This window comes from Mobula hypostoma, chromosome 1, assembly GCF_963921235.1.
Source record: "Mobula hypostoma chromosome 1, sMobHyp1.1, whole genome shotgun sequence".
Taxonomy (NCBI): Eukaryota; Metazoa; Chordata; class Chondrichthyes; order Myliobatiformes; family Myliobatidae; genus Mobula; species Mobula hypostoma.
The window spans coordinates 10976160-10992662 of NC_086097.1; the positions used below are offsets into that span (position 1 = coordinate 10976160).

Consider the following 16503-nt stretch of genomic DNA (forward strand, 5'->3'; position numbering starts at 1 on the left):
TGTTGTAGTATATAGACATAGAACTGTACAGCACAAAAACAGACCTTTCAGCCCATAACGTTGTGCCAGTCCATTAACTTACTAATCAAATGGGCAACCTATCTAATCCCCTCTGCCTATGCAATGACCATATCCTTCCATTTTCCTCACATTCATGGAGCTACTTCAAACATTCCAGGCACCCACCACTTAATAAACAATAACAAAAACTTATCCCCCATAAAACTTTGACATGCCCCCCCCACCCCCACCCCCACCGTAAATGCATGCCATGTGGTATTAGACGTTTCAACTCTGGGAAAGGTGCTGTGTGTCTACTCAATCTGTGCCTCTCATCTTCTAGACCTCCATCAGATCTTGCCTGTGCTGCTCCAGAGAAAACAACCAGTTTGTCCAACCGCTCATTGGCACGTGCCCTCCAATCCAGGCACAAACCCTTCTGCACCTCCAAAGCCTGTGCTTCCTTTCTATAATGAGGCAACCAGAGCTGTATGCAGTACTCCAGATAGCCTTAATTGTACCCATCTGCAATATCCAGTACCTTGCCAAAAATAAACACTGTACAAAATCAGATTGGTATCAGCATTGTTAAAGCTGAAAACTATTTTGTGTGGTAGCAGGACAAAATTGCTACCTGATTTTACAGTACCTTTAAAATTATGTTTTGATTTGAATTGAATCCCAAGTTGTTTTGTTTTTCCCTTCTTAATAGAATCATGAATTAGCACTGAAATACTTTCAGAAAGCTGCTGAGCAGGGTTGGGTGGATGGACAACTTCAGCTGGGCTCCATGTATTACAGTAAGGAATCTTTTCATATTTACTATTTATAGACCTGTCTTAAAAATATGCAGATCTAGTTGATAATCAGCTGCTTGTCAAGTACTTTTAAATATGACAAACATCAATCAATAGATCAAAATATTATTTCAAAACTTGATGTCAATCTTTTCATTACAAGTTTGTTTTCTTGATTTTGATTAAATCAAATTTCTGGTTCAGAGCATGTTTTAGATTAATATTTGCAATTATGAGTTTGAGCAGTTGCCTTGCTCAGTGTTTCTTAATGTCTGGAATTGCATTGTTCAATACTGAGAAAGTGTATTTTGATTACAAAATCAGTATTAACATTCTTGGGGCAGTTTCTGACAAAACAGCTAGTTCTACCTCCTAGTAAACTGTTCTACTCAACAAACTTAGTGTGCTGTATAAAATTTATCAGCTGGTAGAGCAGTGGGGATGATAAGTTAGGGAAGTTTGGTTTCAACTCAAAGCTGTTGAACAAAACTACAAGTTGATTCAATGATATTCTTCTACCATTAATGCATATTTGTCTCCAAATTTATTTAAGGCTTACTCTTGGTGAATTTTCTGTCACCTCAAATAAAATGTTTGTTTTATAGATGGTGTAGGTGTGAAGAGAGATTACAAACAAGCCTTGAAGTATTTTAACCTCGCATCACAAGCTGGACACATACTGGCTTTCTATAACTTGGCTCAGATGCATGCAATAGGCAGTGGTGTGATTCGATCTTGTCATACAGCTGTTGAGGTAAGAATGCTTACCATGGTGCTCTTTGTAAGTGGGGTAGTTAACATTTCAAGTTGCTGAAAAGTTCCTCCTGAAATATTAACTGTTTCCAGATGCTGCTTGACCTGCTCAGTATTTCTAGTCTTTTGTTTTCTAGTTTCCAGCATCTAGTTTTTTGGTTTTCTAAGCGTTGATCCTTAATGCCTTCGCATGTAAGTGTATACTGTTAAAGGGATGCTTATAAATGTGTTCCACCGCATGATTAGGTTTCTGGTACTGAGTCAATTAATGCTGGCTATTGTCAGTGGGTGGCTGGATGGAGATATGTCTCAACCAAAGGAGGTATAAGGCACTGCTTCCCTCTAGCCTGCAGGTCACCCCTTAGGAAGTTGTAGCATCTGTTTAGCCCTCCAATCCAAGTCATGTGAAACCAGGGGAGCAGATGGTGGATGGTCATATGAGCAGCTGGTGCATATCACAAGTCCTGGTTATGTGACCACTGATGCCAGTCAGTCAATCTCTGAAGAGTATTGATAATGGCTGGGGTCACCCGTCTTGTAATTTCTGCCCAAAGGAAGGCAATGGCAAACCTCTTCTGTAGAGAAATTTACCTAGAACAATCATGTTCATGGAAAGAACGTGATTGCTCACTTCATCAGGCACATAATGAAGGACCGATGGCCAGTGAATCACTCAGGAAAATCTGAATGCTGGTCATGGATCAAACTGACTAGTCAGTCCAGAATAGGCTGGAAGAACGATCCTGGCACTTCTGAAAATTTTTGTAAATACAAAATAATCTGCAGATGCTGCGGTCAAAGCAACACTCACAACACGCTGGAGGAACTCAGCAGGTCGGGCAGCATCCGTGGAAAAGATCGGTCAACGTTTCAGGCCGGAACCCTTCGTCAGGACTGCAGAGGGAAGGGGCAGAGGCCCTATAAAGAAGGTGGGGGGAGGGTGGGAAGGAGAAGGCTGGTAGGTTCCAGGTGAAAAACCAGTAAGGGGAAAGATAAAGGGGTGGGGAAGGGGAAGCAGGGCAGTGATAGGCAGGAAAGGTGAAGAAAGAATAGGGGAAAACACAATGGGTAGTAGAAGGAGGCGGAACCATGAGGGAGGAGATAGGCAGCTGGAGGAGGGGGCAGAGTGAAATAGGGATAGAGGAAGGGAGGGGGAGGGAATTACCGGAAGTTGGAGAATTCTATGTTCATACCAAGGGGCTGGAGACTACCTAGACAGTATATGAGGTGTTGCTCCAACCTGAGTTTAGCCTCTTCATGGCAGTAGAGGAGGCCATGTACGGACATATCCGAATGGGAAGCAGAGTTGTGTTTTCCCCTATTCCTCCTTCACCTTTCCTGCCTATCACCTCCCTGCCTCCCCCCCCCCACCCCTTTATCTTTCCCCTTACTGGTTTTTTCCCACCCTCCCCCCACCTTCTTTATAGGGCCTCTGCCCCTTCCGTCTACAGTCCTGACGAAGGGTTCCGACCCGAAACGTTGACCGATCCTTTCCACAGATGCTGCCCGACCTGCTGAGTTCCTCCAGCGTGTTGTGAAAATTTTTGTGATGTTTCTAAATCAGTAGTTCTTAGACTCCTAATCTCAAATCATTTTAAAAACAATTCTGCACATATAATTTCATAGAATTTAACTTTGGCTCCTAACAAAGCCTGTTGAGTGTTTTGGGATGAAACCTCAGCAGTATAACTAATTAGGCCTCACTGCACTTCCTGAATTCAGTGGGTGTAGTTAATTGGTCTTCAATCCAGCCAATGTAAGTGGCATTGGGCTGCATCTAGCACAGGTTGTCCTTTATTGCAGTTCAGTAGTTTTAGTCAGGTTTGGTCTCACTGGCATATGTCATCATGAAATATGTTGTTTTGCCATAGCAGTATATTGTAATGTATAATATATAAAACTATAAATTGCAATCAGAAATGTATATGAAAATTAGTGCAAGAAGAGGAAAAAAGAAGGGGGCTGTGTACATGGGTTCGTTGTCATTCAGAAATCTGATGGTAGGGGAAAAAGATATTACTGAAATGTTGAGTGTGTTTTATGGGCCTCTACTTCAGTTGGTACAATATTTGCATTGTAAACATCCATTCTCTGCACAAGTGAAATCACGGTTCAGAAATGACTATTTTTAGATTGCAGTTTTTTTTTCTCTCTCCGTATTACAACTCTTTTGTCTGTGGGTTTTTACTCATTTGAGTACTTGGGATAACAATCTACTTTATACTTTGTACTATGTACTTTGCATTTTCTGATTTGAATTGCTTCATCTTCTGCAGCTGTTCAAAAATGTCTGTGAGCGAGGTCGCTGGTCAGAGCGGCTGATGTCTGCATATAGTAGCTATAAGGAGGGCGACACTGATTCTGCTTTGGTCCAATACCTGTTGTTAGCTGAACAAGGCTATGAGGTGGCCCAGAGCAACGCTGCCTTCATACTGGATCAAAGTAAGAAAAACCAGGCTTGTGGCATTTCAGCTGTCTTATTCATCTTTCAAAATATTATTGCTGGCCATATTTGTATAAATTCTGCTTTCTGTGAAAATGCGCTGTATAACAAGTGTGACCTTTGTGGTTAAACAATTATTTGCTGTTACATCAATAGTCTAGTTTGTTAAGTTAGTGGTAAAGCATAGAAAGAGGCTCTTTAGCCTACTGCATCCATACTGACTGTCATGTCTTTATTGTCAGTTGGTTCTGAAGAAAGGTCTCGACCCAAACTATCTGTTCACTTCCATACATGCTGCCTGACCTGAGTTCCTTCAGCATTTTGTGTATTGCTTTGGATTTCTAGCATCTGCAGACCCTCGTATTTGTGCCTTTACTGATCCTACTTGTCTGAATTAATTTCAAATGTCAATTTATCGATCACTCAAGACTGTGCTGAAATGGTTCTTAAATATTTCTCCTGCTTCAGTCTTTTAGGGATCATTCCACATGCTAACTAATCTGGAAAAATGTACTCCCAGAATCTCCTTTAACCTCCCCAATCCCTTTAAATCTTTGCTCTCTAATGTAGACACCTCTGCTATAGAACTAGGTGCTGGCTACTATCTTTACTTATCCATTTTGTTCACTGTTCCCTCTAAACTGCATGGCTGCACAGTAACTGAAATGGTCCTGCATAGCCACGCAGCTAGTAATGGACACAGCTAGAAAGTTAACGAAATGTGAAAGATTCTCATGTTCTGTATTGTGTTATACTATACCCTTCAATTAACAAAGTATGTGAATTTTCAATTTTCATTCTAAATATTTGCAAAAATAAAAAGCATTTAGTGCTATGCAGTTTTCAGGCTGTGTATATAATAATGAAAGAAGTCCTGCTTAGAGCAATGGTTGGCCCAGGCAGCTGTAAAAATAAATAAAAGGGATTGTTGATTTTATACCTCTACCATGTCACCTCTTTGCTCCAAGATAAACAACCCTATCGCATCCGATTTCTCCTCTTAAAGACCTCCAGTACAGGCAACATCTTTTTCTGAATTCTTTTCCTTGATCACTGAAAACCATAGCAAATGAATGTAACTCATTTGTGCAACATTGTAAAATGTGATGGTTTCAGAGGATGCAGAAAAGGTTCATTGGAATATTGCCTGGATTCAAGTATTAACTATTGGAGAGGTTGGATAAATTTAGGATTGTGTTCTGTAGGTGTTGGAAGTTGAGGGATATCTTGAAGTAGATAAAATTGAGAGAGACTGAATTGATGGAAAGTCAGGGTGGAATTGTAAAATGATCGAAGGCATACCAGAAGACAAAGCAAGAGGGGTAAAGTTTTTAAAGGAGATTTGCATGGCAATTTTTGGGGATAAAGGTATCTTAAATGTCAGAGGAAATGGTAGAAGTAGAAACATTTTAAAAGGTGTTTGAACAGATAAATGAACAGGCAGAGAATGGAGAGATATAGACCACTTTCTATTAGATGTGCATTTTAATTTATTTAGAGATACAGTGCAGAAGAGACCTTTCTGGCCCAATGAGCTGTGCTACTCAGCAGCCCCACCTATTTAACCCTAGCTTAATCACGGGATAATTTACAATGGCACGTTAACTTAAATCGATACGTCTTTGCACCGTGGGAGGAAACTGGCGCACCTGGAGGAAACCCACAGTCATGGGAATGACACTAAACCTCCTGGAGGACACTGGAACTGAGACCCTGAGCTGTAATAGCATTGCGCTAACTGCTATGCTGCCACAGTGCCCCAGTTTTTTAGATTTTTTAATTAATTGGGTATTGTGGTCAGCACATACAGTACTCTGCCAAAGTCTTAAGCACCCTAGAGTTTTTTGTGGTTTTAGATGGTATGACGTTGTCTGGGATTACCTGGAGAGGCAGAAACAGAGAGACAGCCAAAGTTTGCCAAACAACTGTGACAAGTTCTCCAAGATGCTCGGAGCAACTTACAAGCCAATTCTTAAAACTGCCTGTCAGTGTACCTGAGAGAATTGATGCGTTTTAAAGCAAAGAGTGGTCAAACCAAGTATTGATTTGATTTAGCTTTTTTACTGTTGGCTTTTTTGCTCTTTACAGTAAATGTTTTGATATTTAGAAACTTTTCATTTACAAACATGAGAAAATCTGCAGAATAAAGCACAAAATGCTGGAGGAACTCAGCAGGTCAGGCAGCATCTAGGGAAAAGAGTAAACAGTCAATATTTTGAGCCAATGCTCTCAGGACCTTCATAATTTTTGAAAGCATCTTCACTTTTCAGTTTTTGCATGTGCACATAGGCTGAAGAACTTTTTCCTCTGTACTGTATCTTCTAATTGGATTTAATTGAAGGGGCTTGTTGCTGTACCATGAAATGCCTGGTGGTGGCACTGCTAACTCCAAGTTGTTGATAGAAACAGCAAAATATTCTCATGGTTTATACTTGTTCAAATCTTATTTTTTTTAAAAGTCAAGTTTGGAATTCTGAAATATTGCACAGCAGACTCTTTATTTATAACTGAAGATACAGAATTATGACTGACTACCATTCTATCAAATAATTTTTATTCAGGTTGAGTTAATGTGAACTTGGGAATGTGTATAAGCCAGTGGGTATGCTGAGTTTTTAAGGAGTCAGCTAATCGAGTTCAGTAATGTACTCTTTATTCAAGACTTCAAAGTTCAATAATAGAATAAATACTTATTCTCTTTTGCAGAAGAAGCTAACATTTTTGGTGAAAATGAGACCTATCCTCGAGCACTGTTACACTGGAACAGAGCAGCAGCACAAGGTGAGATGAACATAAAGAACCTTGTACAGTGAGTTCTGGTCAGTCTTACTGCAGTTTGATTTTTGAAACCCTAGTGAGTGGAAGGACTTTATTCTCTATTTGAACCATTCCTTTTTTGAGGCACAAAGCCTTCTGAAACCTGAGTTTATGTGCACTTCAAAATGCAAATGCAATGTCCAGTACACTTTAAATTATAAAGTAGCACTCTAGGAAAGTCTAAATTATACTGTAAAATTCAAATTGTGATTGCACATTGAAGCAGATTTTTTTTACAAAGCACCTTCCAGACTAAATACTGCACAATTCATTAATTCCACTTAAACTGTCCTAGGAAGCAGTTTGATTTTGGCTGTTTTAATTTGGTTTAGATGCCTGGGGTATGCTGTTTCAGATGAAAACTTTTCTTGTCATATTAAATGTTCAATTTCAAAGTATGCTTGTGAACTTTCTAAATGACACTCAACTATAACCAAGAAAATTTTAACCAATGCTTTTAAGAATTGTAATCTTTATAAACGAGCTGATACGCTAATTCTAATTTGGATACTATATTACTTCCTTAAAATTAAAAGCAGCAAATCTTGGTCTGATCTAAAGTGCAGTCAGAATAAGGGTGAGAGCCACGTTTCATTCGGATAGTTGAATAGAAAATTGCTACAGAAAGCTCTGCATTTCTAATTGGAGAATAATTCAGTTTACCAGAATCTGCTCAAATAACATCCATTGCACTTAAGCTGACAAGCATCAAAGAAGAGTTGTTGGGGAAGGGGCATACATCTTTGTATGATTATGATGAACATCAAGTTCTGTAAGTACTTAAACATTGACTTTTGTTTTAGGTTATACAGTTGCAAGAATCAAGCTTGGAGATTATCATTTCTATGGCTACGGTACAGACATTGACTACGAAACTGCTGTAATTCATTATAGACTTGCCTCCGAGCAACAACACAGTGCACAGGCCATGTTTAACTTGGGCTACATGCATGAAAAGGGTTTGGGCATTAAACAGGTATGCATTTAAAATTATCATTTGTATTTACCGACATGGTTTCAGTTGAAGGATGGTGTCACTTTTCGGATTTGTTTGACATGGATTTATGAACATTTGGAGGGATATGATTAGAGATAGTCAGCATGGCTTTGTCAAGGGCAGGTTGTGCCTTACGAGCCTGATTGAATTTTTTGAGGATGTAACTAAACACATTGATGAAGGAAGAGCAGTGGATGTAGTGCATATAGATTTCAGCAAGGCATTTGATAAGGTACCCCATGCAAAGCTTATTGAGAAAATAAGGAGGCATGGGATCCAAGGGGACATTACTTTGTGGATCCAGAACTGTCTTGCCCACAGAAGGCAAAGAGTGGTTGTAGACGGGTCATATCCTGCATGAAGGTCAGTGACCAGTTGGTGTGCCTCAGGGATCTGTTCTGGGACCCTTACTCTTCGTGATTTTTATAAATGACCTGGATGAGGAAGTGGAGGGACGGGTTAGTGAGTTTAGTGATGACACAAAGGTTGAGGGTGTTCTGGATAGTGTAGAGGGCTGTCAGAGGTTGCAGCGGGAAATTAGAACCATAGAAAACCTACAGCTCAATACAGGCCCTTTGGCCCTCAAAGTTGTGCTGAACATGTCCCTACCTTAGAAATTACTAGGCTTACCCATAGCCCTCTATTACTAAGCTCCGTGTACCTATCCAAAAGTCTCTGTAAAGACCCTATCGTATCCACCTCCACCACCGTTGCTGGCAGCCCATTCCATGTACTCACCACTCACTGCGTAAATAAAAAAAAACTTACCCCAGACATCTCCTCCGTACCCAGCACCTTAAACCTGTGTCCTCTTGTGGCAACCATTTCAGCCCCGGGAAAAAGCCTCTGACTATCCACACGATCAATGCCTCTCACCATCTTATACACCTCTATCATGTATGGCAGAATATAATATTTATAGTAAGACTGTCGGCAGTGTGGAGGATCAGAGGGATCTTGGGATCCGAGTCCATAGCACGCTCAAAGCAGCTGCGCAGGTTGACTCTGTGGTTAAGAAGGCATACGGTGTATTGGCCTTCATCAATCGTGGAATTGAACTTAGGAGCTGAGAGGTAATGTTGCAGCTATATAGGACCCTGGTCAGACCCCACTTGGAGTACTGTGCTCAGTTCTGGTCGCCTCACTACAGAAAGGATGTGGAAACCATAGAAAGGGTGCAGAGGAGGTTTACAAGGATGTTACCTGGATTGGGCATCATGCTTTATGAAAACAGGTTGAGTGAACTCGGCCTTTTCTCCTTGGAGCAACGCAAGATGAGAGGTGACCTGATAGGGGTGTATAAGATGATGAGAGGCATTGATCGTGTGGATAGTCGGAGGAGTCTTCCAGGGCTGAAATGGCTGCCACAAGACGGCACAGGTTTAAGGTGCTTGGGAGTAGGTACAGAGGAGATGTCAGGGGTAAGTGTTTTTTTTTACTCAGAGTGGTGAGTGCGTGGAATGTGCAGCTGGCAACGGTGGTGGAGGCAGATACGATAGGGTCTTTTAAGAGACTCCTGGATAGGTACCTGGAGCTTAGAAAAATAGAGGGCTATGGGTAACCCTAGTAATTTCTAAGGTAGGGACATGTTCGGTGCAACTTTGTGGGCTGAAGGGCCTGTATTGTGCTGTAGGTTTTCTATGTTTTCTATGGATTCCCAGCACGGTTTCCAGTGGCTTTGAATTGCATCTATATGGAATGCTGTTTTTTATAATCTGGCAGTGTTTCATTCCCTGTTACAAATCCGATGAGCAGTCATCTTGCATTTTTACTTCATTCCTTGAGTACAATCTCAAATATATTGCCCATATTTAGAGGGGTGCCCTTTTAGAATGGAGATATTTCTTTAGCTGGAGAGTGGTGAATCTGTGGAATTCATTGCCACAGGTGGCTGTGTAGGCCAAGTCATTAGGAATATTTAAGGCAGAGGTTGATACATCTGCAGCATACTACCACCTACAGTGGACCTCCTACAATTCGTCTACTGACACAACCGATCGACAGATGACGCAATAGCCACAGCTCTACACACCATCCTTGTACATCTGGAGAAGGATGCTTGTATGAGAATGCTGTTCTTGGACTACAGTTCAGCATTCAACACCATAATCCCCTCCAGGCTTGACAAGAAGTTCAGAGACCTCAGCCTTGTGCAGCTGGATCCTGGACTTCCTGTCAGATCACCAGCAGGTGGTAAGAGTGGGCTCCCTCACCTCTGCCCCTCTGACCCTCAACACAGGAGCCCCTCAGGGCTGTGTCCTAAGCCCCCTCCTTTGCTCTCTGCATACCCATGACTTGTCTCCACCCACAGCTCCAACCTGCTAATTAAATTTGCTGATGATACTACATTAATTGGCCTTGTCTCAAATAATAACGAGGCAGCCTACAGAGAAGTCTTCATCACCCTGACACTGGTGTCAAGAAAACAACCTCTCACTCAATGTCACAAAAACAGGAGCTGGTTGTAGACTACAAGAGGAATGGAGAAAGGCTAACATTGACATCAATTGATCTGGGGTTGAAAGGGTAAATAGCTTCAAGTTCCTCAGCATATACATCACCAAGGATCTCGTGTGATCTGTACATACAGGCTGTGTGGTGAATAAAGGACAACAGCGCCTCTTTCACCTCAGATGGTTAAGAAGCTTAGCAGGACTTTCTACAGGGGCACAACTGAGAGCATCCTGACTGGCTGTATCATTGCCTGGTATGGGAACTGTATTTCCCTCAATCTCGGACTCTGCAGTGTGTTGTGGACAGCCCAGCGCATCTGTGAATGTGAACCTGTAACTATTCAGCGCATATACAGAGGTGCGTAAAAGGGGTCCGATGGATCATTGGAGACCAGAGTCACCACAACCACAAACTCTTCCAGCTGCTACTATCCAGGAAACGGTACTGCAGCATTAAAGCCAGAACCAACAGGCTTTGGGACAGCTTCTTCCAACAGGCCATCAGATTCATTAATTCAAGTTGATACAATTAATTTCTTTGTTCTATTGACTGTGCTGTTGTGCATACTATTTATTACAAATTACTAATTGCACATTTAGACAGTCATAACGTAAAGATTTTTACACCATGTATATGAAGGACATAAGAAATGGTCGATTCAATTGATTATTAATGGCATGAAGGGATACAGGGAGAAGGCAGAAAAATGGATCAGCCATGATGAAATGGCCAAATGGACTAATTCTGCTTCTCCATCTTATGTTTTTTTTTCCAATCCATTAGTTAAGTTGGGAAGGAAAATTTAATCATGTAGTAGTCTCCAGCAGTTTAATGTGGTTTTCATGACTAGTCCTTTAAATGGAACATTTATTATGTATTACATGTGGAGTGCCGCTTTAATCTCAAAGGTTGCGTTTGGAAGTGGTGTAGGAAATCAATTTGGTAGTTTGCTATCTTGGAGGCTAAGGGAATGTTCACTTTAGTGAGTGAGTTGGCTACTAGTCTTGTCATCTCGGTATATGCAGTGTCAAACCATGGTTATTTAAATTCCGTATATTTTTGGAATCCTGTTTGGGTAATTCTCTGTACAGTAACATTTCCAGGACCTGGTCATGTTTCTGTATGCAGCACTGTCAGTTGTATTGAGGAATCATTCTAAAGAATATTGCGTATTTGGTTCATATCCTCTAATGGTAAAATAAGGAAATTAATCCTATATTCTATCAAGAGCTGATAATTTTAAGACCTTGAACTTTTTTTTGAAGGATATTTATCTTGCAAAGCGGTTTTATGACATGGCTGCAGAGACCAGTCCTGATGCTCAAGTTCCTGTCTTCTTAGCCCTTTGTAAACTGGGAATGATCTACTCAATGGATTACCTGAGTGAAACCAAAGTAAGTAAACAAATGTTGAAGTGTATTTACTCCAATTATTAATGTAAAGGATCCTTGTTATCTAATGATTACACCTAAAATGACCTTTTCCTTAAGCATAAGTGTAATATCCAATGGGCGAAATGTTCTATCAGAAACTTTGCATGATGCCATTATGGAAAATTGTGCTTGTACACCCTACCATGACCGGAAGTTAAACCAAGCTGAGATTCATCAATATAGGAGAATCGTTTCTCAGAAATGAGCTTTGTACATGAGACCAGTACAACTTGAGTAGATCATCTCACTTGTCCATGTCAGGAAGGAATGTCATTTTCCTCTATCCCCTCAATCCTGTGCAATACTTTGCCTCATGGATGTCGCCACCAGTACTACAGAGCAAGAATCTTCTCCAGGGTGGAGCTTAAACAATCGCTCATGTGGCTGCTTAACTTGTGCAGTTCACTATTAATGTCTCAGCTTGGGGATATCCCATCTAGGCAGTTGGGTCAATAAGATCTTTTCATAAAATCCGCTTAATATACTTGGCTCTGCTTTTCTAACTGGATTGGAGCAAGTTGGACATGCACCGGAAGTATGGTGACATTTATAGATGCCTCAGAAATCCTCAGACTATGTTGATCGTTGATGTGGAATAACACCTATGAGACCTATTAAATGGCCTAGGCCTGGGGTTCATGGACTCCATAATGGTATTGAACCATGGCATAAAGGTTGGGAACCCCTGACCTAGATGATGTGGAGAGGATGTTCTCTATCATGGGGGAACACGGGACCAGAGCCTCAGAATAGAAGGGTGTACATTTAGAACAGATGAAGAATTTCTTTAGCCAGAGGATTGAATCTGTGGAATTCATGGCCACAAATGGCTGTGTGGGGCCAAGTCATTGGGTATATTTAAAGCAGAGCTTGATTAGTCTATACATCGAACGTTGTGGGGAGAAGACAAGAGAATGGGGTTGAGCAGGATAATAAATCAGTCATGATGGAATGGTGGAGTAGACTCGAGGCTGAATGACTTAATTATGCTCATGTCTTGCTGTTGTATTTCATTGTGTTATTTGCTGTACAGGTGACAAAGCTAATCTGTTAAAGGCTTGAAAGAAAAGTGGTCAAAGCTCCTGTTGGGATTTGAAAACTTTCTGACCTACCCACACAGCAGTTTTCCATTGTATGAATTTTTTTTTTTTTTTTTTTTTGCAGTTCCGAGAAATATGGATGCAGATTGACTTGGATGCATTACTGGGCCCCGAGTGGGATCTTTACCTCATGACTATACTAGCTCTGCTTTTGGGAACTGTGATTGCATATAGACAAAGGCAGCAACAACCTCGCTTGCGGGCACCAGAACCTCAACGTGGGCAACAGTAGCAAGGATGCAGTCTTGTTCAACCATACCACCAACAGCAGTGCAAGAAAAAAGTTAATCTTTAACTTTTATGAAATGCACATTTTCTTATTAAAATAGCCTGTTTTGGGGCTTACCAGGTTTTTAGTTGTTTAGGTCAGTGCCTGAAGAATAGTTTTACAAATGCCACAAAGCTAGTCCTTCACCATTGAAACATTGTTAATTTTACTATTTTGTATTAAATCTCCCAACTTTGAGTTGAACCCAAATTGTTTTCCATGAGGATATAGAAAATTCTTCAAGAGTTGTTCTTAGAAGTGCCATTACACAAGTATATCATCACCAAATGAACATGGATCTTTTCCTGCACTTTAGTCCTTTGAATTTGCCAACATTTGCCTCACTGTCAAAGGATTGCTTTCAACAGCTGGTCTGCTTATGGAGCTTTAGTCTTTTGTCGAATGGTGACTTTGTTCCACTTCAGACATCTTGAAATCAGCTATAACTAATGCACAATTTAAGGATTAAATTTACTGCAAACCTGAAAACAAATTTGAATTTGGTTATTAGTATGTTGCAGATTTAATGTTTTCCACAGTTTTGAGTGATTGCAATGTTTAGTTAAGGGGTTCTCCTGGTACTCATTACTGTTTTCTCTGGATTTGACCATTTTGCAAGGCAGAATTTAAAAATACTAAAACTGAACTATTTCATAGTAATGTGGTGATAAGGATATTTTTTTGAAAATGTGCAGAGCCAAAACTGTGAGACTAATTTGGTTCTTGACAAGGCAAATGTTAATGGAAGTAAGTACTCCATTTAATGATGGGCAAGTGACAACATGTTTGATATCTTAGATGTCTTAATTGAACTTGGTAATAATTGGAGTTTAATGATGGATTTGAATAACAGCAAATGTAGAGCGCAGAATAGAATTGTGTGTTTACCTTTGGGGAACCACTAGAGTGGGGGAGGGAGGGGAGAGAGCCTAATTCTAGGAAGCCCACTTAAACACTGGTTGAAAAAATCAGTAGTGATCTCTGGAGCAAATAGTCCATAAAGATTGCACTTTGTTTTGGGGCATAACTGAACGCTCAAAGCATATGTATTCCCTTTAAAATTGGGATGGATAGCTGTTGTAAATGTATGATATTGTAAATGCAATGAGGATTTGCTGTGTAAAATTGTTTAAAAATGTTAATAAGTTGTACAAACTTTTTAATATGCAGTCTAATTAGTCATTAAAGTGTATTTAAGCTGGTTTTAATAAAAATAAATGTAAGTAGCCTGAGACTCTTCATTTCTACATTAAGTGCTCTGTACATTTAACACTGAACAATGGGACCCTAATTGAACTGGACAAGGTGCCAGTATCCTCTTCAAGTTGTCAATCTGACCTGTTAAGAGGATGAACTGGGAAAGTCAAATTCTCCTTCCTGTCATCCAACTCATCATTATTTGTGATGCAGTCTACTATAGTGCTATCATCAAGAAAACTTCTAAATGGAGTTAGGAGTGTAAGCAATGGAAGATTCTAGAATACTAGAAGGAAGGTGATGAGTAGAACCAAATAAGAAAGGATGATGGTCAAATTAAACCAATGGGCTAGGGGATGGTGGCCCAATGATTTAAGTGTGTGGGTGATGGGCAGATGGAACAAGATGGAGAGGGAAAAAAACCGGTAACTTGGTGCTGGGTGGCAGAGTTTGGAAAGGAGAGGGTTGAGAGAACCTGCGTGGATCAGAAGAGTGAAATTAACATCTGATGTGATGCAGCTATGTCTACAAGAGCCTCTGCAATTTCTTTCCTAGCCTCCCATAAGGTCTGGGGATGCACTTTATCAGGTCCTAGGGAATTGCCCACCGTAATTGAGCTCAGGGCCGCAAATACCTCCTGCTTCTTAATATGTATATGATCCAAGACCTCACTACTTAACACCTCCATTCCTTTGTCATCCATAATATCCTTTGTAAACACAGTGGAAATAGGCATTAAAAATCATAACCATCCCCCGTAGCTCCACACACAAGCAGCCCTGATAGTTTTTAAGAAGACCCAGTCTCCCTAGTCATTATTTTACTCGTAATGTAACTGAAAACCTCTTGGGATTATCGTTAACCATGCCTAACAAATTTGTCTTGTATTCCAACACTCACAACACACGGGAGGAACTCAGCAGGTCAGGCAGCATCCGTGGAAAAGACTGGTCGATGTTTCGGACCGGAACCCTTTGTCAGGAGGAAGGGTTCCGGCCTGAAACGTCGTCCGATCTTTTCCACAGATGCCTGACCTGCTGAGTTCCTCCAGCGTGTTGTGAGTGTTGCTTTGAACCCAGCATCTGCAGTTTATTTTGTGTTTACTGTCTTGTATTCCCGTTTTGCCATTCTGGTTTCCAATTAAAGCCTCATCTTAAGGCTTTTTTTTAATATTTGTTGAGAATTCATTCATACTCAGCTGCTTGAAAATGTACACCAGCTTCTTTTTACTTACCAGAGCGTCAGTGTCTCTCGGCAGCCAGGGTTCCCTGAACTCAGTATGTCCACCCTTCAACCTAACAGGAATATGTGGGCCTTTTGAAAGTTTTTACTTGCCTACTGTTCCTTTGCCTTTAAATAGAATCAGCCAGTCATCTCAGCTGGATTCTGCCTAATGCCCTGCACCAGTGGAGAACTTGAATCTGTAGACCAGTTCGACCTTATTCCATAACTATTCAAAAACTAAAATTCAGAGTACATATATGTCACCATATGCACCCCTGAGATTTATTTTTGGGCAGGCAATCAGTAAATAGAAAGAAACACAATAGAATCAATGAAACACCACACATGACAAATGGGCAAACAACCAATGTGCAAAAGACAACAGATTGTGTAAATACAAATAAAAAATAAAAATAAATTAATCAGGAATGTGTATAAAGTACATAAGTTGATTAGAATTGTGGTCACTGGACCCAGGGTTTTCCCAACGGCCACTTCAGTTCACCTCCTCTCTGAGAGGAGGTACAGTATTGCAGTTACTCTATATATTGCATGAGGAAGCTTCTTGGATACCATAAAAGCTCCAGCTTTCCAGACCCTTTGCAGTCAGTTGGTCCAGTCAATGCTGTGATCAGTGAAAATTCCCACTAACACTCCCTACTATTCTCATTATATTTTTACCTAAATGGCTTTGCTAGCTAATCCCTCGAGAATATCATCTCGAAGTACTGCTAGTATGTCGTCCCTAATAAAATAGTAGCTTTCAGTCCACTTTGTATGTTCCTTGGTCACACCTGAACCATTGGTATCCCAGGACATTGAGCTGCCAGTCTTGCCCTTCTCTCAGCCATGTTTCTCTTAGATTGGCCGCTACGTCCCAGTCCTAAGTGACAATCCACTCCTTCAGTTTATGCACCCTATGTTCGAAGATCTTTGTATATGTTGTCTTGAACTGTTCCCTCTCAACTGGACTCACTTTTAAGGACTCTTCATCTCGATATGTTCTCAATACGTATTGCT

The 16503-nt window shown here is 40.6% G+C and overlaps 1 protein-coding gene across 1 annotated transcript in view; it reads left to right on the plus strand.

Annotated features, from left to right (window-relative positions):
• Nucleotides 1–14305, plus strand: part of LOC134344193 (protein sel-1 homolog 1-like) — a 54738-nt gene extending 40433 nt beyond the window's left edge. Inside the window, exons 15-21 of the mRNA XM_063043597.1 lie at nt 713–800; nt 1403–1551; nt 3827–3992; nt 6700–6774; nt 7614–7786; nt 11527–11655; nt 12859–14305. Of these exons, the coding sequence (XP_062899667.1) occupies nt 713–800; nt 1403–1551; nt 3827–3992; nt 6700–6774; nt 7614–7786; nt 11527–11655; nt 12859–13026 (948 nt within the window). The 3' untranslated portion in view covers nt 13027–14305. The remainder of the gene's footprint in view (nt 1–712; nt 801–1402; nt 1552–3826; nt 3993–6699; nt 6775–7613; nt 7787–11526; nt 11656–12858) is intronic.
• Nucleotides 14306–16503: the final 2198 nt, after the last annotated feature.